General features: G+C 46.9%; 1 protein-coding gene across 1 annotated transcript in view; it reads left to right on the plus strand.

The window, feature by feature from the left end:
• The window catches only part of NID1 (nidogen 1), an 87,637-nt gene that overhangs the window by 24,801 nt on the left and 40,056 nt on the right, over positions 1–22,780 (plus strand). The window contains exons 2-8 of the mRNA XM_006895377.1: positions 5,253–5,552; positions 7,838–8,064; positions 8,635–9,014; positions 12,166–12,315; positions 17,783–18,034; positions 19,076–19,276; positions 20,763–21,008. Coding sequence (XP_006895439.1) covers positions 5,253–5,552; positions 7,838–8,064; positions 8,635–9,014; positions 12,166–12,315; positions 17,783–18,034; positions 19,076–19,276; positions 20,763–21,008 — 1,756 coding nt within the window. The remainder of the gene's footprint in view (positions 1–5,252; positions 5,553–7,837; positions 8,065–8,634; positions 9,015–12,165; positions 12,316–17,782; positions 18,035–19,075; positions 19,277–20,762; positions 21,009–22,780) is intronic.

A 22,780-nucleotide genomic window follows, 5' to 3' on the forward strand; every position in this document is an offset into this window, starting at 1 on the left:
CTTTATCATCCTATTATTAATTTCTAATTTTGTGGCATCATGGTCTGACAAGATGGTTTGTATTATTTCTATGTTTTTGAATCTACTGATGCTTGCCTTGTGACCTTATTGTTACATCTTCTTGAGGGTCTTCCTCTCTTTTGCTGATCCTCCACTTTTCCCAGTATGAGGTTTTTCCCCTCAAGTACTGGCCCCTACAGAACTTCTTATACTCTAGATTTTGCTGATTATAAGCCTATAGAGTCCTTTAAACAGCTCAGCTGTTCCCTGTGCTCCTTATGACCTGATAGGTGATGTAGAGACTTGACCACCCTCTGGACTCTGGTTTAAGCTTTTCTGCTTTAAGCAAGTGGAGGCATGGCTGTTGTTGCATTCTGATTTAGGGCATGCTCTGTTTTAGTCCTTGGTGCTGTGGCCTATGGAGGAGAACTCCAGTAGCACGTCAAGGTCCTTCATGCTCCTGACCTATTGAGCTCACTTGGACATTGTTCCTGCACCAGCCTAGGGCTGCTGGTGGGATCCTGCGTTGAGTTTTGCTGCTCATTTTTTTAATGAAACCAGATCATGGCTGATCATATAGCAGCACTGGTGCAGCAATAGTGACCACATTTTGCTACCCCAATGAACTGACATGTTAGAGAGAAGGAATGTAGCTGCTGGTGCTCACCGGATGCAAGGATGGTGAACTTTCATTTCACACACTTTGTGCATATTGTCAGGATGAGCCAGTGCTTGGAAAAAGACATCAAGCTGGGAAAGGTGGAGGGACGGTCAGAGAAAGAGAAGATGACCCTCCACAAGATGAATCGTCATAGTGACTGTAACAACGGGCTCGAGTATATCAGGGAAGGTGAGAATGGTCCAAGACAGGCAAGGTTCAAACCTGTTAATCATAGGGTTGCTGTGAGTGGGAGTCAGCTCGATGGCACCCAACAATGTAACTAGCAGAGCAAGTGAAGAGAAATCATCATACGTTGTGATGGGGCAGTGGAGGAGCTGGTGTGCAAATCTCTTGGGTGGGAGTGGGCAAAGAAGAAGGAAGCAGCATGTGGATGGCAGCAAAAGGCTCTCTGAGAAGGTGAGAAATGTGGATGGAGGTGGTTGCAAGGTACAGTGGTTGTAGTGGGGCAGGGTAGATGTCTTTAGGACTGCGATGTGCTAAATCCACCGCAGGAGGGCCTGGTTAATGATAGTGGGCTGGACTAGACTGTTGTAGTAGGAATGGAGGAAGCACCGATTGACTTTGGAGGTAGGACATTTATAGGACATGAAAGGTGAGAAAGAGCAAGGATTCCTGATTTAAGCCGGTGGGTGAGAGGCTGTTGATTCATAGCAGCTTTATGGGGATTCTGAGAACTCCCCTCAAGGTCCCATCTGGTCCCTTTTGGATTGCCTGCCAGCCTGTGCCTTTTAAGTGTATTTTGGGCCTTTTTGTTCTACTCCCTGCCCTTTGACCTTTAAACTACTCAATGGTACTCTCAACAGAGAGAAAAGGAACAAGAGTTTAAGACTTGGTGAAATGAGACCCAAATGTAAAGTAATATTTGTTATCATATTTATAGATATGTTTACTGGGGAGAAGTTTAAAAGTAAGAGTCAAATTTATGCTTACTTCATTTAGGTTTCTTTATCACAGATGATTGAGTTGAAGTTGCACTAAAATTGACTGAGAAATAGTTTTCTAATACTAATACTATGATTATGTAAACATTGGATAGACCCTTCTTGTGTTTCCTGTTACAATTAAACATCTTCACTTCTTAAAGTTCTCCTTGCGCACATGAATTCCTGTGCTTGAATTCTAAATCATAAATGACATCAGGATGCTGCAATTGTCAAGGATAAAACTCAGAAGACAAGAAGGGAGAGGATGGAGGCGTGAATGGAAGTAAGAACCACAGAGAAATGCTGGGAAGGGCGATGATACAGTGTGGGCTTGGAATCTGTGCCGTAAAAGCACAGATAGTGAGTTAAATGCAAGTCTATAAATTTTCTCTCAAATCATAATAAAATGGAAAAATTATTTATGCGAGATTACTTAATATGCTCAGTTAGAGAGGGGGAGAAGCAGACAGCAGGATCGAGTTAAATTGCGTTTGAAACCGCTTTGGAGAGCTCATTTGTCTGTTAGTGGGCTCTGTGAGATGACTTCCCACCAGCAGCTGGTCACTGTGAGAAAATGAGCTGTTTCCCACGCTCCCACACGGAAATCCAGTTGGGAGGCGTGTGCACGACTGCACTGCTGGACGAGAAGAGAGCCAGAGGCCAGCTGGTGGAATTCCTCCGCGACTCCCTCCTCGGCTGTGTCCTGAGAATGAGCGTGGCAGCAGACGCTGATGGAAAACATGCTGCCTGGATCTGTGAGAGCCATGGAGCCTGATGAAAAGAGAAGCTTTCCTTAAACCCATGTTTAGTTGCCAGAGGTCTTGATTTCCCACTTCCCCGTTATTTTATTTTTTTAAATATTTTTACAGGGGAAAGCACAAAAACAGTCCCCCATGACCACAAATTATGCAGCCACGTTTCCCACTTTTGGGGAAATCACAGGGGTCAGCACATCTGGAGCGTGATGGATAAGCCTCACCCTGGGAAAACCACCTTCATGATCACGGTCTCTCCCTGGCCAGGTATCAGGTGCTCTTGATTCAACTCTGTCTTATGGTGACTCCAGTGCACAGCAGTGGTGCTACCTGGTCAAGTGTCTCCTTCTTGATTGCGCATGTGCTTCAAGTTCATTGTTGCAACCACCATGTAATCTGAGTGCCTTCCATGGCTCGGTGTGGCAGGAAGGGGCAGAGAATCTCATGGACTGCCAGAAGATCAAACAGGTCTATTCTGGAGGCAGTTCAACCAGAGTGCTCTTTAGAGACAGTGATGGGGAAACTTCATCCCACCTGCATGGAGCATGTTATCTGGAGGAGGCAGAGGAAGAGAGGAAGGTGGGTGGACACAGTGACTGTGACAATGGGCTCAACTCTATCAGAGGCGGTGAGGAGGGGCAGGCCAGGACAGGGTGCAGATCTGTTGTTCACAGGGTTGCTGTGAGTCAGACTTGATGGCAACAACAATTTTTGGAAGTAGCTCTCTAGGCCTTTATTCCTCGTCCTGCAGCTCTGTTGACACCTGTCCCCCTTGTGACTCTGCTGGCATTTGAAACACTGATACCATAGCTTCTAGCATTATAGCAACACGCAAACCAACACAGTCCAACAAACTGACCCGCAGGTGGTAAACAAATACGGAATGCTTCAACTCCATCATGCTAAAGCTTTGTAGGCACCAGGCTCTTGGTGTATTTCTGGGTTTCCAGTTCCTCTCTATTCACCTACGCACCCTCTTCCTCAGGTATTTAGATCTGAGGCGACTGATGAATGAGGGTGCAGACAGCAGGTAGGGGGGAATATAAGCATTTGGTCAGTGCACAGCCTTTGAGCCAACTCCCGGACAATCGAGAATTACTTTTTAGGCTTTTGTTTTCCTAACTTGTTTGTGATGCAGCCTCACAAAGTACAAAATGAGGAATTTTGAAGAGTAGATAATAAAAAAGAATTTTTCCACCCTGTGTGACAATCACCACAGTCTTTCCAAAACCCCATTAGACTAGAATTAGATTTCTTCTGTGGATGGGAGGGTGGTGCACTGACCGGTGTGTGAGAGGCCTCGAGTCCAGGTGCTTCCGCCACTACCAGGCGAAGGTCCTGTTGCATCTCAGAGGCTTCCTTCCCAAATGTCCAAGGGTAGTGGGCTTTAGGGGATGACCAGGAGACTCTCTCTCCACCTCTTTCTTTCTGAGTTCTGGTGGCCTTCTGGAAAAGGAGTTGCACTGCTAACCCAAAGGCAGGCAGTTCAAATCCACCAGCAGCAGTGTGATGGGCAGCCTCCTCCTGTGGAGAGTTACTGTCTTGGGAACTCAGTGGAAGATCGCCATGCATCGGAATCAGCTCAGTGACAGTGGGCTTCTTAGAAAACAAAAATGTTGCCTTTTTGACCATCCAGCTTGACCTAACCATGTTGTACAGCTATCACCATCATCTGTTTCCAAAAGCTTTGCATCACTCCTTGTAGAAATTTATGACCCGCTTAAGGTCATAACCCTAGTGGTACTAAACATTCAGCTGCTAACAAAAAGGTTGGAAGTTCAAACCCACCAGTCACTGAAGTGGAGAAAGATGAGTCAGTCTGCTTCTGGCAAGGTTTAGAGTTTTGGACACTTAGTGATTTAGCAAAAACTCCTATTATTTTCCTCCCACTCTTGCTCCTAGTAACCATACATTTTTGTCTCTGTGTTTCCTGCTTATTCTGGGTATTTGATTATAAGTTGGTTCATATAACATTTGTCCTTCTGCATGTCACTATGCCGTTCAGCATTTTCAGGGTTCTTCGGTGCCATAGCACCTATCAGAACTTCATTTCTTTTTATAACTGAATAATAATCCGCAGAAAAACTCTGTCTCCCATGCTTTGGACATGTCAGAAGGGGTCAGTCTTCGGGAAAAGACAGGATTCTGGGCAAGGTGGAGGGTCAGATAAAGAGAAGACCCTCAGCAAGATGAGCAGACACAGTGTCCGTAACAACGGGCTCAATCGCGGCAGGCATGGTGCGGATGGCACAGGGGAGAGCAAGGTTCTGGTCTATTCTATTGTTCATAGAGTTGCTAGGAGTCAAAGTGGGCCGATAGACTGTTTTCTGCCTTTGTGTACTGTGAAGAACGCCAAAGTGAACATTGGTGCAGATACATCTAGGGCTTCCCTGCTTTCAAATCTCTTGGGAGTGAGTCCAGGTGCAGACTTACTGATTCAGAGGGTAACTTTTTTAGGAACTGTGACACTATTTTCCATGGTGACATCATTTTGTAGTCCTACCAATAGTGCGTGGAGTCCCAATCTCTTCACCTTCTGGCCAACACTTGTTGTTTTCTGACAGTAGCTGTGTTAGTGGGGTGGTGGAGTGTGGTGTGCCCTGCCCATGTCTGTACGCAGAGTGCAGAGCAGGAAGCGCACACGCAGGGACAGCGCCGTCAGTGGAATCAGTTAGTGAAGGCTGTGAGGGTGACCTGTGTCTGTAGTCAGGTCTGTGCTGAACCTCCAGCCCTGTGACTGGAAAGTGGCAGCCATGCTTCCTGCCCAGTGTTCTTTCCCTCACCACATAGAAGGGAATGCGGAGTTGTTCAGTTTGGCACTGTGTGGGATTCTGGTGTACTTGGGCCACTCTGACAGGTCCATGATGACAACTGCACTTGGTTTTTGTACAGATCACCACAAATGGCCTCATCGCTGTGACAGAGCCCCCCGCTAAGGAATCCCACCCTGGACTCTTCCCCCCAACCTTTGGAGCCATCTCACCATTCCTGGCCGACTTAGACACCAGCGATGGCCTTGGGACGATCTACTATCGGGAGGACTTCTCCCCTTCTGTCATTCAGCTGGCAGCAGTGTGTGTCCAGAGAGGGTTCCCTGAAGTCCCTTTCCAGCCCAGCAGTGTGGTGGTTGTCACTTGGGAATCCGTGGCCCCCTACCAAGGGCCCAGCAGGAACCCTGAACTGGAAGGAAAGGTGAGTACTCCTATAGGTTCCAGGGCAGGTGGTCTAACGCATTGGGTTTGCCCTTTCTGGTCCTCTTTTTCACGCTCCTCCCATGCGTCTGTGCTATTGGAAAAGCAGGAAATCCCAAGTATCCACTAGGTCCAAAAGTTCCAAAATGTGTCTGTAAGTCTTTGTAAATCCATGATCTCTGACAAGAATAGAGTTGATAAGTGACATCCCCTAGCTGTGTTTGAAGGGGAGTTCAGGTGGCACTGTGGGTAAGGCATTTGACTGCTAACTAAGTGGTCAGCAGTTTGAACCCATGAGCTGCTCCAAGGGAGAATGAGAGGTAGTCAGCTTCTGGAAAGATATGTGACCTTGAGAAGCCTATGGGCAATTCTGTGCGCTGTGGGGTCTCTAGGAGTTGAAATGTATTTCATAGTGGATATTTGTGTTTGAATGTGTATAACCTTACTTTTAGGAAACTCTAGTTGTGCTGCCAACCCCAAGGCACGTGATTGGATCCTTTAGCTGTTCCATGGGATGGTTAATCTCCTCCTATGCAATTTAGAGCTGCTGAAAATCATCTGGAGAGCCAGCTATGAGTCATTTCTGACTCAATGGCAATGAAATGAGTTGACCTTACTTTTGGTGGCAAATGGTGAGGAGGGTCATTTCTAATTAAATAGAGAGATTATGATGACAATGGTGATGATGAAGTTAACATGGATTGAAATAGCAATGTGGTCACTAAGGATGTGCGTGAAGAAATAATGACGAGGCTCCACGCTCTGGTTAGGGAGAGAGGAATCATTTTCACCAGGACTAGTGGAGAAACAGTGCTATAGAAGTCCAAACATGTGGACCAGGAAAAGCTCTAAGGGGCTCTAGAGGTCAGACTGCCCTTGAAGGATGTAGAAGCCATCACAGACCTAAAGAGACTGTAGGATGTACCTCATTTTTTCTAAAGAAAAAGAATTTTTCTCCACCATTCTTTCTTTTTAAAAGTACAAGTAAGAGAGAAACATGGAGAGTCCAAAATCTGTACATTGATATGACTGTTCCCAAAGTGTTTACTGCAGAATGACCTGTTGATTGTCCTTCTGAGAAAGACCAACCATCTCCTTAGAGATATGCTCTGAGAAGTCTTGAAGCAAAGAAGCCCGCTTAGGGTTCTCCTAGCAATACTCAATTGTAGCCATATTTTTCTCCCAAATAAAGACAAATTATATCTCACAAAACATACTTGGGAGAGTTTTTTCTGGGCCTGCCAGCTGTTGTCTGAGATCTGTACTTGAAAAACTGCTCAAAATCTCAAAATGCTTTGCGTGCTTCCCTTTTCCTTGTATGATAAGCTCCCATCTTTAATGGTCCCAAGGCCTCTCTGTCTCTGAGCCTTATCTTCTGTTACTTCCCACATCCTGTGCAGCAGCTGTCACAGATATTTGCAGATCTAAGACACACTGTCCTCTAGCCCTGTGAGTTCCCTGACCATCCTGATGACGGTGAGCTCTTGCTTGTTCACTTAGAGCTGACCCTTCTGGGAGGCCTTGGCTCCACTGCCACCCTCTTTGGTCTTAGACTTTGCCTCCTGGGACACTCAAGCTCTCTGTACATATCCCTACTGGCGATCCAGGCCCAGCTTTTGCCACTTTTGGTTCACAGACCAGCCTTCCCATCCAGAGAGTAAATCCTCAAGTGCAGGAACCTGTGTTCTTTTCTTTGGCCCCTCAGTACTCAGGGCAATGCTGACTCCTAGGAAAAGTGCTAACATTTCTAGAGTGTATTCTCCGTGTCTGGACCTTCACAGGCCTTCTTGTGTTATCTTGATGACATTCCCATGAGGTTGGTGGCTTTATCTCCATTTTACAGGTCGAAACCTCAGTGCTTGGAGAGTTTAGGTTACACGCCTCAAGTCATACCATCAATAAAGAGTAGAACAGGGATTCAGATCCAGGTCTGCTTTCTCCCAAAGCTCATACTTCTTTCTCCCGTGTGATTCTTGGGCTCAGTGAGCACTTTCTGAATGGAGAGTGTGGTTGAATATGTCCAGTGGCAAGGGACCCAGTAGGAAGGCATTCGAATCTCCTACGCTGGCTGAGATGTAGGCCTCCATCGGGAGTCAAATAACTTTAGAGGACTTCCCGGAGAGCTCTCCAGGACTTTAGTACGTAGTCCTTGCTACAGGAGCACCTCTTTTCGGTTGATATGTGCATAGGGCTATTTCTTCACAACACTGTTGATAAACGAGCTTATTTCTGATGATCAGCCTGTTAGAAGATCTTGAGTAATTGAATTTTGACTTGTTTTCACAGAGAAACACATTCCAGGCTGTTCTAGCTTCCTCAGAGTCCAGCTCCTATGCCATCTTCCTGTACCCAGAAGATGGTCTGCAGTTCTACACAACGTACTCGAAGAAAGACCAGAACCAAGTGCCTGCCATGGTTGCGTTCAGCCAAGGTTTAGTGGGGTTCCTGTGGAAGAGTGATGGTGCTTATAATATATTTGCAAATGACAGAGAATCCATTGAAAACTTGGCCAAGTATGCTTTCTTTGTTCTTCAATAATTTCTCCCCTTACTACGATGATAATTTGTTTTAAAAATAATGTTAAGGGTGTTGTAGAATGTGACCTATTATAAATCTCCCTACAGCTCCACATTTTGTATCTAGTTTTTAGGGAACCTTGGTGCCTTAGTGGTAACGGATTGCATTTGCCTATCCAAAGGCAGGCAGTTCGAATCCCCTAGCTGTTCCATTAGAGAAAGATGAGCTATCTCCTCCCATGCTATTTACAGGCCCTGAAAGCTCCCTGGAGGTCAGCTATGTGTTGGTTTCAATGATAAACAACAATAAAATCTAGTTTTTCTTTTATGCAATACGTTCCCCCCCTCCCCGGAATATATCTTTAAGAGGAACAGATCTTATTTTTAAAGTATTGTCTTCATTTTAAATTATTTCTACTATGGTCCCTGTAATATAAAGTTAGAGACAAGGTGTGCATACCTACATCTGCTGTGCTTGCTGTCCAGCCCTTGCTTCCTGCTGCTTTTCGGATGGTAGGGGTGTCCTCTGGGTGGGCGTGCCTCGAACAGGCCTCTCCTTCCCCCCAGGAGCAGCAATGCCGGGCAGCAGGGCATCTGGGTGTTTGAGATTGGGAGTCCATCCACGGCTAGTGGTGTGGTACCTGCTGATGCGGACCTTGGCCTGGATGATGGAACTGAATATGAAGATGAGGATGAAGATTATGATCTGGGGGTGACAATGGGCCTGGAGGATGTGGCCACCACAACCTTCCCTTACAAGACTCCAGGAAGGAGGGACACTGACCCACAGCAGGTGACGAGCATGCTGCCCCCACATCACACAGTGACAGAGAGCCCCCCTGAGCATCCTGTGCCCAGGACCAGGTCCTTCCAGGTGCCATTGGAGACGTTTCCCCAGCAGTACCCGCAGGTGGTGGATGTGGATGAAGTGGAGGAGACAGAAGTGGGTAAGGCCTTGCAAGCTGTGTTTGGCTCTTATTTAGACTCTTGGGTTTTCAGCCAGGAGTCCTATTGGAGGGAATGCCGCAGTGATTTATGAGAACAGGAACCTGGACATGTCTTTGAATTTTGACAGTGGTAGAACACTGCTACATTGCCCTCATGGCTTCCAGGAATCCAGACAATCTTTTGGGATCCATACTGGAGTTATGAGACTGTTGACTATATCTTTTCTGGGTTCCAGTCTGTCTGTTTCAAAGAAGAAAATGTTACAGGGCTCTTTGGAAAGTCAGATTTTCTTGTTTGTGCCTTCTATGACAAGAAATCCATTCATCCACCTGACAAAACATTTTAGAAGTTCCTTTGCTGATTCAGGCAGCTGGAATGTGACATTTATTTCCTCTTGGCTTTGGAATGACAATGGCTGATTATGTTTCCTCCCAGGTCATAACAGTTTCCAAGTTGCCCAATGAAGATAAGACACTCAAGTTCATTGCTGTAGAGTCGACACCAACCCATAGCTGACCCTCAGTTTCTGAGGCCCATCTTTCCCCTTCAGAGCCAGTGGTAGATTCCAGCCACCAGAGGTGGGGCCTTTGGATTAGCAGTAACTCCCTACGGACAGAACCACCAGAAAAAAACCCCTAGTTTTACAGTTTTAGTAGTTTGCTTCTAGTCCAGCATAGTATGTCAGATTTATGTTACATTTTGAAGGAAAACAATTTGAATCTTAGCACATTTTTCTTTAGCATTTAAGAAATTTTTTAATTATATTTTTTTTCTTCTCATGAGGTTACCTTGTAATCCATATAAATGGGATGGTCCAAACATTTAAATGACACTGTCTAATTATCTTTACTGTGTCGCTGTCAGTCCACCGGCACAGTGACAACCGAATGGGAGTAAGCATAACAGAGAAACACCACTCCAGGAGAGGATCAGAGAGTCAATCCAGCTCAACTTTATTAGGATAAGCACTGCATTTATATACACAGGAAGACAGGACAGGGTGGGCTTACAGATGTGGGACATGTGGATTGGTCAGGAGAACCTCAGCCTTGTGCGGATCACTCCTGGCTCAAGAGACATGGCAGCCGTCTTCCCAGGTGGTGAACTTTTTGAGCCGGTACAGCCAAACACAGAGGAGCTTTCTCTATATCGTATTAAGGGCTGTTGGGAGGCTTGCACCTGTCTGGAGCTCAGGTGATCTCTCCTGTCCAGAGACCCTCCCTTCCTCCCCCAACATTCTGCAACATTAGTGCCTCTACTGTGAAATGTTTATGAGGCCTCAGAGAAGTAGAGTCCACCACATTATTTACTCATTTTTATTTTTTAAAATTTCTTTTTTATGTTATTATTTTGTGTGTGTGTCCCGTCAAATCAACTCTGACTGGTACAGGAGGAGATTGCCCCTCCTTCTCCAGCGAAGGATCTAGTGGATTCGAACCGTTTGTATTTATTCATTTTTTAAAAAGTTTTATATTGGTTTGTTTACCAAGTTTCTATGCATTGAGTTTCATGCTATTCTTCGTTCACATTGTGTTTCGTGCAATCATTCCCATTCGTTATGTTTTATCATTTACTTCCTTTTAACAAAGAGCTGGAGCACGTCAGCGACGGTGAGGCCGGTGCAGGAGAAGGCAGGGTTCAGACCTGTTATTCACAGGGTCCCTGCTAGTCGTGATTCACCGATGGCAATCAACAACAGCATTTCTTCTTAGCTGCTCTGATTTAGCTTTTATAAAAAGTCCTACACATTTTTCTCCTGACTGGCTGTCTTGAAGCCTGGGCCGATCTGGTGGTGAGAGGTGTGTGTTTATTTAGTTCAGAGAGGAGGGTGTGGAAGTTCTCACGTGGAGACTTTACCTTTGCATGTCAGACGAGGGGATGAGCTCTGTCTTGGGACCCCTCTGTGTGCACTGCACCCCAGATTTCCTTGATGACACCAACATCTGTTGTCATGTGGCCACCTGCCTCTGAGAGCCAGTTCCACAGCCATCTTCCCTAGCTGTGTTGGCTGTGTTTGCTCACAAAGTTTTGAGTCTCATCCAGTTTCCACCCTGTCTTGACATCTTTGAAATTCATTCCGAAGCCATCCCATCTCATCATCTCCACCCCAATGATGTAAGACTGTGCAGAGCTTGTTGTTGGCTAAAGCCTAAACTTGGACCCCACAGTCCATCTAAACAGATGCTTTCGGTCCCTCAGTGCAGGCATTCCGCTGCATTTCTTTACAGAGTCATCTGTAGGCTGCAGGGTATTCCTGTATTAGTGAGTGACCCCGCCCCCACCCCTGGATCTCCAGGGCCCACTGAGAAGCTCAGTATGCAGCTGGAGCTTAATCAGTGTCCTCACTGAGGGCTCAAGTGTGCTCAGCTCCACACTCGGTCCTTATACACACTGGGAAGTCCCTCCTGAATATGTAGAATGAGTAGACCCTACCTGGGGTTAAAATATCATTCATTATAAATTGTGTTTTTATCCCCTTTAAATATCTGCCACCTCCTGTGCTTTTGAGCTCCATCCCATATTCATTTGCTCTGGATTAGTAAACTTAATGAGCCAGTTCCTAATTCTAACAAAACAGATCTGGAAGGCAGACCTTGAAAGTTCAGGAGAAAATTCTTTTTCTATGGATCCAAGTTGGTTTAGACCAGGTGTGAAGATGGGAATCTCTGATCTGCTTTTGCGTATAAGAATGTCCGAGTTCTCCCTTGAGGTGAAATTGGAACAATGTTTTTTACAAATGTATTTTAAGATTCCTTTAATCCTTCAGACTATATTAGATTAATAACATTGTGTGATTTTCTGCTTCTGAAAACGTTCTAGTGGGCCAGCTATGAGTCGGTTCCATCTCTACCGCAATGAGTTGAGTTTATGGTTGATATTGAATGATAGTAATTTAACATTGATCCAATGATACATTAAACCAGAACATTTTTAAATAAAGCACTTTGTCATTCTTCAGACTCTCTTTTAGATCCATTTGCCTGGGTTGTTTGAGTAATAGAACCACACTACAATTTAGCCACTATACGTGGTGGGTGGTGGTCTTCCCTGGGGAGTCTCTTGACCTGCCTGATACAGGTAAACTGCACTCCTGTGTGGCACACCTGTGGCTGAGAGAGGCCTTACAGGTATAACGTTTGTTCTCCTCAGTTTTCAGCTACAACACTGATTCCCGACAGACCTGTGCCAACAACAGACACCAGTGCTCGGTCCACGCCGAGTGCAGAGACTACACCACTGGCTTCTGCTGCAGCTGCGTCGCCGGCTACACAGGGAATGGCAGGCAGTGCGTTGCCGAAGGTAAGCCGTGGCCTTCTGTGACACCTGAGAGGGGCATGGAGGTTTAGTTTAAGGCTTGCCTCTGAGAGTGTCTGGAGTGTAAGATGTTTTCCGAGTGTCTGGGTTTCAGCTCTTGTTCCCCAGACTTCTCGTACTTCCCTTATGGGTGCCCTTCATGGAATGTCCATTTTCCCAAGGCCGAGTCTCTCTGCTCTTTCTCCATCCCTAAGGTCACGATCACCTGGAACCCATCTTCAGAGCCACCTGTGTGCACTGAGGCAAAGACTCAAGTGCTTAAATTACAGTCAAATGAGAGCTCCAGATTGCAGTTAGTGTTGTTCACAGTTCTATTTGGTTTTGGTGGTTTTTTTGAAAAAATCTTTTTCTTTTGTACTGGTTTACTTTCAAAGTTCATGCAGGTCTGTCTTGATAGTGCTGAACCCACCAGACCACAGAGAGCTGGCCTAGACCAGAGGTGACAGTGGGGAAAGCCTATCGTTAAACCGCAGTGTGGTCGTGGGGGACCCCACGCACTTCTACATGCCAACCTCGTGCTGGACCAAGTCTGGAGTATATCTGGCTGTGAGGCCCATCTGCTCTGAACTCTTAGGTGTTAGAAGAAGCCTGTCTGGACCAGTCTTGGGCATTCTGGTTAATTCGGACCTGGGAGGAAAAAGATGCTTCAAGCCACTTGCTGATGGGTTGATTTTGATGCAAGACAAGCCCGTGTGTCACAGAGCAAAACTGGTCCACACTGAGTTGTCTCTGGCTGACTTTTCGGTCGGTTGCGGCCTTTTCTCTGCTGTCTCCCTGAGCGTTTTGTTTACTATTGAGTATCTGTTTGCACCACCCCAGGACTCACCCCTGTGGGAGCCTGGAGCTGTATGCTGTTGTTATTAAGTGCCATCCAGTCGACTGTGCGTCAGTGCCCCTGTGAACAGCAGATCTGAGCCTTGCCCTGTCCTGTGCCACCCTCATCACTGATGTGCTCAAGCCCATTGTTCCTGGCCCTTTGCCAGTCCATCTGTTGGAGGTCTTGCTCTCTTCCTCTCACCCTCCACCTTACCCAGCACGATATCTTTTTCCAAGGACAGACCCCTCTTGTTAGCATGACCAAAGTATCTGAGATGAAGCTCCACTGTCCTTGCCTCTAAGGAGCACTCTGGTTGCACTTCCTCCAAGACAGACTTGTTCATTCTTTTGGCGGTCCATGAGTATGCAATACTCTTCCCCAACACCAGAACTCAAAGCATTGGTTCTTCCTCAGTCTTCCTTATTCATTTTCCAACTTTCAGATGCTTGAGAAACAACTGAAAATTTCCTGCTTGGATCAGTAGCGTTTTTATCTTTGAACCGACAGCCTTGCTCCTTAACACTTTGGACAGGCCCTTGACGATAGATTCTCCAAAAGCAACATATCTTTTGATTTCTTAACTGCTCCTCCCGTGGGGGTTAATTGTGGGTCCAAGCAGAAGGAAACAAACTCCAATCTTTTCTTCGTCTATCATGATGTTGCCTTATTGGTTCAGAGGTGAAGCTTTTTGTTTTCCTGATGGTGAGTTTTAATCCATATGGAAGGCCATAGTTTTTGATCGTCTGCAATAAGTGCTTCAAGTTTTCTGCACTTTCCACAAACAAGGTATAACAAAATTAGAAGCAAATCACAACATAACCAAAATAACCCTGCCATACTGACCACTTGTCCTCTTAGATGCCAACAAGTCATTTCCCCATAGGTAATTTTTCTTGTGAGTTTAATGGGAAACTTCTATTGCTTTGCCTCATTTAACAAAATAAAGCTCAGCTGTGTAAATGTCTTCTGTTTCTCAGATCCTCAGCTATCGTTCTAGTTAAATCAGTTAGCATTTTCATTTACTACCCTCAAAAGATATTATTGAATTGCCCTAGTAACCCAAACATACATGGTTCAAACCCACCAGCTGCTCTATGGAAGACGGATGGATAATCTCCTGTGACATAAACTGCCTCTGAAAACCCTCTGGAGGGAGGAGGGTCAGCTGTGGGTTGGTTCATAACAACAACAACCCAATAAAAACAGTGTGTGTGTATATTTTTTCTCTCTTGGTCACATGTGGATAAGGTGAGTTTTAGAACGTTTTTATAAAAGAAACAAACTCATGTAGTTACCATATTAACGTTTTAAATGCCTTTAAATGTGTTTTCTATTTCCTTCTGACCCCCTGCCCCAGGGGTGGTAAGCCTTTGTTCTTTGTTTCAGGCCTGGGGTTTGGCCCGCCCACCCTGGGACCGATTCCAAACTCCACAATGAGAGCTGCTTGGAGGAGAGCGAGCTCATTAGCTCTTTGTGTGTCCTGCTAAGCCCTGGAGCTGCTGAGCATCTTGTGTCCGCAGGAGTTTAGATGATACAGAACAGTCTTGCTGTAGTTGGATATTACACACATGCCCCACAGCAGTTTTGCAAAGCTGGCATAGTTGCTGGATTCTTCCTCCTCTTTAAAAATCTTTCTAGCTTTGGGTGGACGCGAAAGAGTGAGCTCAGTGCCCTGGTCGTGGCCTTCCAGGCCATCTCTGTTATCTGTGCCTGGGCTGCATTCTTGTGCCGTTAATCAGCTAACTTGGCACCACTCCCCTGCGTAATGACACAATCGGCCTGTGTGTGCTGGTCTGTCACAGGCGTGGGCATCTGAATGGAGTCAGAGGTCATCAGAACGTCCATGAAGATAGCCAGATGGGAATCTGTCTGTCCAGGACTTACTCAACAAGCACTGCTGAGAACTTACAAGGGCAGAATTCCGATGTGACTGGGAAGGACTGAGGACGAAACTCCGATCCCCAGGGAGTTACAATCTAGGAAGAGAAAGCAGATAGGCAGGCCATAAACCTAACTGGCTCTGGGTGACCTCTGTGTTACCTCTTATCCTGCCTTTCCATTCTGTCAGATCATTCACAGTCACTTTTGGGGCGTAAAACTGTGGTCTTTAGCATGGTTCACAAAAGTGGGTAGCTATCGCTGTGATAGCATGTTAGAGTCTTTTTACCATCCTCAAAACCATTAAAAGTCATTGTTTTTAATGTTGTTATTATTTAAGTGGTTTGTTGTTCTCCCCTTTGCCTCGATTCTCTTCACTGTTAAACCTCCGGAACAGATTCTTTCTGGGTGTACACCATTTTTTAGTTTTCTATGTTACTGGACCAATTGGTAGCATCAGGATGGATGGTGAAGAGACTGAGATTGTTCACAGCTACAGTTTGCTTGGCTCCACGGTCAACACTCTTGGCACCAGCAGCCAGGAAATTAAAATCGTATTGCGATGGGAAAGTCTGCTGTTAGGGACCTCTCCAAAGTACTCAAGAGCAATGGTGTCTCTCTGGAGACTAAGGTGCGCCTGATACAGGCCATGGTCTTTGCAATCACGTGTTATGCATCAGAGAGTTGGACAATGACTAGGGAGGATAGAAGGAGAATTGATGCCTTTGAGCTGTGGTGCTGGAGAAGAGTATTGAATGTACCCTGGACTGCCAAGAAAACAAACAGATTCATCCTGGAGAAGGTTAAACCAGGTTACTCCTTGGAGGCGAGACAAGGATTCTGGGGCTTCATCTGACATACTTTGGACATGTTGTAAGGAGAGACAGGTCCTTGGAGAGGGACATCATGCTGGGCAGAGTGGAGGGACAGCGCAGGAGGGGAAGACCCTCTATGAGGTGGATTGATTCAGTGACTGGGGTAATCGGGATGGGTATGTCAGAGGCCATGTGATTGGCACAGGATAGAGCAGGGTTTAGAGCTGTTGTACATAGGGTCGCTATGAGTCGCAAGCGACTCGACGGCACATAACAACAACAACATATTAGAATTCTTATAACCTAGATGTCCTTTTGTGACTGACTTAAGTCACACAGCATCATGTGTTCTCATCCCAGCCATGTCATGCAGTATTTTGTTAATTCTTACCATTTTTCTTATTGATAGATAATACTCTCTTGTGTGAATTTACCACAATTTCTTTAGCCAGTTGTCCGTAGGCACTTGGGTGGTTCCCAATTCTTTACTTTATGTATGTTGTTGTTAGGAGCTGTCAAGTCAACTACAATTCATAGAGACCCTGTGAACTACAGAACTGAACCTTGTCCTGTCTTGTACCATCCAGCATCCCTGATGTGTTCAAGCCCATTGTTACAATCAGTGTTTCAATCCGTCTTCCTGGGGGCCCTCCTCTCTTTCTCTGACCCTCTGCTTTTCCAGCATGATGTCCTTTTTCCAAGGATTAGCCTTTCCTGACAACATGCCCCAAGAATGTGGAACAAAGTTTCATCACCGTTGCCTCTAAAGGGCACTCTGGTTGTATTTCCTCCAAGACAGACTTGTTTGTTCTTTTGGCAGTCCACGGGATAGTCAGCACTCTTCTCCACTACCACAATTCAAAGGCATCGATTCTCTTCAGTCTTCTTGACTCATTGTCCAATTTACAGATGCACAGAATTTTACTGAAAATACCATGGCTTGGATCAGGCACTTCTTAGTCTTTAAACTGACATCATTGCTCTTTAGCACTTTAAAGAGATCCATTGTTCCTGATCTATAGACATTATACAAATGTATTAACTTGAAATGAAGGTCCCCTGCATGACCCTGAGTTCATTAGGCCAGAACTGACCCATAGCTGACCCTTGGCGGATTTTTGGAGGCATGTATGTGTGTGTATATATGTGTGTGTGTGTGTGTGTGTATGTATGTGTATATATGTGTATGTATATGTCTATGTATGTGTGTGTGTGTGTATAGCTTCCACGTCCTAAACAACATGCCTCTGGACACTCTATGAACTTTGAGAAACAATGATAGTTCTAGAAATGTTCCAGGTCTTTTGTACATAGGGTTGTGCTCAACTCAAGGACAAACAACAACTATATATATTTAGCAACTTGTTACACTGGCCATAGTAGGTCCACCGTATTTTCCTATCTGTGGAAATGGAACTGTCTGTGACCGAGAACCCCATTCTAAAGTGCAGGCCTGTGTGGTGTCCACCTATGCACTCCAGAGGCCTGGGTGAGACTGCAGGACCCCAAGTCTGTATGGTTTTTGAGTCAGAGATGCTTCATGAGCAGGGTTACAGATTGGGCCACCACATGTCCCAGATCCCCAGCAGCATCCCATTTAGCCCTATGGCCCAAGCGTAATGACGTGTTCTGACTCAGCATTGTTAAGTTGTGTAGTCATGCTGTTTCTGGATGACCGACAGTACAGTTCTCCTGAAATTATCTTTGCCCTGTAGTTCCTGCTCACCGAGGAGCCCTCTTTCACTCATGTCATGGTTAGGGTCTTGGGGAGTTTGACATCAATGGCTCATGGCCGAGGGTCCTCTTCTTGGGGAAGAAATACTACTTTGGCCTATTCTGGAGTCATTTACCCTGTCCTGTCTTCACAAATTGATCTGTGTCATAATAGATGCTTTTTTTTTCCTTTCAGAATGACTAACACCTCCTTTTGTTTCTTGCCCAGGATCCCCTCAGCGAGTCAATGGCAAAGTCAAAGGAAGAGTCTTTGTGGGAAACAGCCCGGTCCCTGTTGTCTTTGAGAACACCGACCTTCACTCATACGTCGTGATGAATCAAGGTCGCTCCTACACAGCCATCAGCACCATCCCGGAGGCCCTCGGCTACTCCCTGCTGCCCCTGGCCCCTGTGGGCGGCATCATTGGCTGGATGTTCGCTGTGGAGCAGGACGGGTTCAAGAATGGCTTCAGCATCACTGGTAATGTAGACTATACTCTGTGACCGGGGGACCAGGCAGCAGGGCCTGGGGTAGAGGGAAGGGGTGCAGATAAGCAACCTACACCATCCATGGCTTCATCTCAAGAAACTTTCATTAATGGGCACTTACATGTTAAAAGGCATGTAATTTTCACATATTGTGAAATACTATAATTTAGAATTAAAACCATTTGAGAATGGAAAAACTATTCTTCGCTACAGAGCTATAACAAAAGAGGTGGAAGAGTAGATATATCCCTCACACTGTAAGTTGCCAGCCCTTCTGATGACTTAGCTATAGGAGTTACACTGACAACCAAAGGCTGTTGGTTCAAATCCACTAGCTGCTCTACGGGAGAAAGGTGGGCCACCTCCTCTTATGCAATTTACAGCCTCTGAAGACCTGCTGGAGAATCAGCCATGAGTTGGTCCTGACTTGACAGCACTTAACGACAGCCTGTAATGTCAGAAGCTAATGTTCCCCAATGTGGAAAAGGCAGCCCCTCTCAGAAGGGATAGGTATTTTCTGCAGGTCTGAGGTTGCTGCCCCACACAGGCCCAGGGGCATTCCCGAGCCAAGCCCAGGAGTGAGTGGCTGCTAGGTGGGTTTCTGGACAGGTGGACATTTGCCTGTTACAAACTCCATCCTGTATCTGGCACTCAGGGAGCATGTGACAATGTGCAAAGCACTTTTTTAATTTGTCTCTACTCTCTTTAATTGGCATGAGAGATATTGTGCCATCATGAGGAGATGGAAGTTTAACTCCCGAGGCCGTGTCCTTGGTACCTCTCCCAGCTGCGCCTGGAGGCGGCTTGTTTGAGAAGGCAGCAGTCTCTCTGTGGCTCCTCTGAGCTGCATGATGTCCAAACCTGCCTGGCCCTGGACTAGTTTGGTTAAGCTAGGCAGTGTGCCTGGCTGTCCCTGTCCCCCTGTGACAGTGATGCCTGTCCTAGGCGGGTGGCCGAGTTCAGCCACATTCTGTGGGTGGTGCTGACCTGGGATTGAGCTGATGCACGCTTGTCACCAGCCCACGTTCCGCAGGTGGTGAGTTCACCCGGCAGGCCGAGGTCACCTTCGTGGGGCATCCGGACAAGCTGGTCATCAAGCAGCACTTCAGCGGCATCGACGAGCACGGACACCTGACCATCGACACGGAGCTAGAGGGCCGCGTGCCCCGGATCGCACCCGGCTCCTCCGTTCACATGGAGCCCTACACGGAGCTCTACCACCACTCGCGCTCAGGTGGGCGCCCCGGGGTCACCACGTGGGCAGGGGGCAGCTGGTTCCAAGAGCACACGCCACATGGCAGTGACAACCACAGTGTGAAACCTTTCCTCTAACTCATTGATACTGAGGCAGAACCAGCTCAGGGCTGACCCGCCAGCAGTTCTCAGAGGCTGTAAATTGCCTGGGAGGAGTTTCTCTGTCTTTCTCCCATATAACAGGTGGTGGATTTGAACTGCCTACCTCTGGGTCAGCAGTACATACTCTTACCCACTACTTTGCAAAGCTCTTATTAACTTGTCTGGAAAGGCTGCGTGGCTGAGCCCACAGTTTCCTCCAGGGGATGCAGGAGGGGAAGGGAGCCCCCAAAACCCTTGTCTGCAGTCTGTCTTCCGCCAGATGGCAATTTCCGGAGCCCCACATGCCGAGCTGGGCGGAGCTGCATACAGCTGGGCACACGTCATTTGTCCCCTGGCTTTTGTGCTGCTGTTAATGGTGAGAACTGCAGCACAGACAGAAATACAGAGTCTGTCAAATTTTTTTAAAAAGGAAGCTATGGATTTCATGGCTTCTTCTGATTGGGAAGACTCTTTTTCATTTGTTGAGATTTGGTCATAGCTTTCATGACAATTTTTCAGATTGCCTGAATAATACCCATTTGCTCATTTTAAATATCACGATATAGGCAGAGCAGCCACTTTTTACTGAATACTAAATGAGATAGCCTGACAGCTAGCGTGGTGCCATGGCACTCTGGTGGCCTACGGGGTAAGGAGTTGCTTTGCCAACTCAAAGGTAAATGGTTTGAATCCACCAAGGGCTTCAAGGGAGAGAGATGGGCAATCTCCCGTGTGATGTATAGCTTCTGAAAACCCACTGGAGCATCAGCTATGAGTCAGTTTTGACTCAAAGGCACATAACTACAACAGCATGGTGGTGTTCACATAGTAAATGGTAGTTCAGGGCAAGAATGGCACTGTTGTGATTGGCTGTTGTGGAGCTGTTGTCTGATTTCTGGTAACCTTGTGTCATGTTGTAACAGAATGAAACATTGCCCAATACTGCCTTCATCATACTTGCTGTTATTAGCCTGCTGACTTCTAGAAGTTTACCCTTTGTAGAAAAGAAGTGTTGGCTTGAGAAGTGGGTGGCCCTTGATCCCAGCTGTGGCAGAACTGGTAGCTCAAGATCGATCTCCTTACAAGTTTGTGAGGTTCCCACCATGCCTCAGACCCTCAGACAGTTCTGGGAGTGTTACAAATGTCTCTGGAGTCCCTGGATGAGCAAAAGCTGTGATACAGCAATGCCAGCAGTGCCAGTGGGCAGGGGACCTGACTCAAGGTGTGGCCACTAGGAACCATGGTCCTCACTGACCTGCTCCACCTGCCCTCCTGTGTGGTACCATCATGGGCAGGAGAGAAGCTGGTGGTTGGAAAGTTCTAGATGACACCCCACACATCCTAAGACTTCTCTTGTCTCCCTGCCTTGTCCCTCCATCCCCCAGTGATCACATCCTCGTCCACCCGGGAGTACACAGTGACTGAGCCAGAGCGGGATGGAGCTGCACCCTCCCACACTCACACCTACCAGTGGAGACAGACCATCACCTTCCAGCCATGCACCCACGGTGATGCCCAGTCCGTGCTGCCCAACACCCAGCAGCTCTCGGTGGACATGGTGTTTGTGGGCTACAAGCAGGATGAGCAGATCTTGCGCTACGCGCTGAGCAACTCCATCGGCCCGGTCAGGGGTAAGCAAGGTGGATGGGCAGGCAGGTGCTTCCATGTGTCTTCCTTGTCTGTGTGTCCACATCCGTGTGTCCCTGTCCATATGTCCACATCCATGTATCTGTGTGTCTGCATCCATGTGTCCACGTCTGTATGTCCGCATCCATGTGTCTCTATTCATGTGTCTGTGTGTCCCTCTCCCTGTGTCTGTGTCCATGTGCCCATGTGTCTCTGCATCTGCATCCATCTGTCTGTGTGTCCATGTTCTTGTGTCTCTTTGGGTCTGCATCCCTGTGTTTCCATCTGTGTGTCCCTGTCTGTGTGTCTGCTTCTGTATGTCCTTGTCCGTGTGTCTGCGTCCCTGTGTCCCCATCCTTGTGTCTGCATCCCTGTATCAACAGCTGTGCATCCACTTCATGTATCTGTGTCTGTGTGTGCGGCCATTTGACCCGTCCTCACACACTGTAGATGGGGAGGCATGGTCAGGTGAGCACTTCTCTTCTGTGACCTAGGGAGGAGGGAAGCTCTCTGTCCCTGTAAGTGAAGCTTCCTCATTTTCCCAGAATGCAGCCTGCTGAGTCCCATCCTGGGCTCCCACATATCTGCCCCGAGCCTCAGGAGGGACAGTGCTCTGGTCTGATACTGGGCGCTCCTGTGCACGTGGGTGCAGCCGGAACACAGGTGGGGTGAGAGGGCTACCAATCCCTCTGTGCCAATCTTAACACCATCTAAGCCTTTAAAGCTCGGGGCCCTGGGTATCAGAGGTCTGAGCATTCCTATCTTTTTATGTCTTATTCATCTCCTCCGTAGGAGTGTTACACATCTCTCCCTCCAGGCCCAAGTTTGCCCTTCATCTAGTGCCATAAAGCAGAGAGAGGCATGGTGTCTTTGCAATTATAAAGCTCTGGGTGTCTCATTTGAATTCTGGTGGATTAATACATGGTAAGGAGTTGTGCTGCCCACTCAAATCTGGGTGGTTCACATTTCCCAGTGGCTCCATTGGAGAAAGATGAGAAGTTTCCACCCATGAGGTTTTCTTGTTATTCTTGTACCATTGGATCGGAATGACCCATGGCTGATCTTCTAGCAGGTTTTCAGAGGCTGTAAGTTGCATAGGAAGAGACTGCCCATATTTCTCCGGCAGAGCAACTGCTGCATTTGAACCTTTGGGTTTGCAGCAGAGCTTCTTACCATTGAGCTCCTATGAGATCGACTACCTCTGAAAGCCTGCTGAACAGTTCAAATAACAAAATGCTACTTAGAGGGGGAGGGTCAGCCTAGGAGAGGAAGATCCCGGGTGAGATGGATTGACTTAATGACTGTGGTGGTGCAGTTAGGTGTGTCAGAGATGGTGAGATCAGCTCAGGATATGGCAGGGCTTGGAGCTATTGTTGATAGGGTCTCTGAGTCACAGAGGACTCACTACAACAACACTTAGAAGGGATTGCTTCCATGCCAGCTGTGGGAAGAGGAAACCTTCAAAAGCTCCTGAATGCTTGCTGCTGTTGTTATTGTTAAATGCCGTAGACTTGTAGATGACCCATAGTCTATGAAACAAAGTCTTGAACACAAAACTTTCATCTTTTCTCAAAGTTCGTAGAGGCAAGCTTTTTTTTTTTTGAAAGTGGATGCCCCTCCACTTGCAAGCCTGTTTTATTTGAGAGATTCACAAAAAGCAGGCCCGAGGGCCCAAAGGCCCTTTTTAAAAAGGCCACATTCTATCAGCTCACATCCAATTGTGAACAACAGCCACATCCTAGTCTCAACTCCAAACCAGAAAACACACCTACCAACC

The sequence above is a fragment of the Elephantulus edwardii genome, unplaced genomic scaffold (assembly GCF_000299155.1).
Source record: "Elephantulus edwardii isolate Elephantulus edwardi_28Jun2011 unplaced genomic scaffold, EleEdw1.0 scaffold00166, whole genome shotgun sequence".
Taxonomy (NCBI): Eukaryota; Metazoa; Chordata; class Mammalia; order Macroscelidea; family Macroscelididae; genus Elephantulus; species Elephantulus edwardii.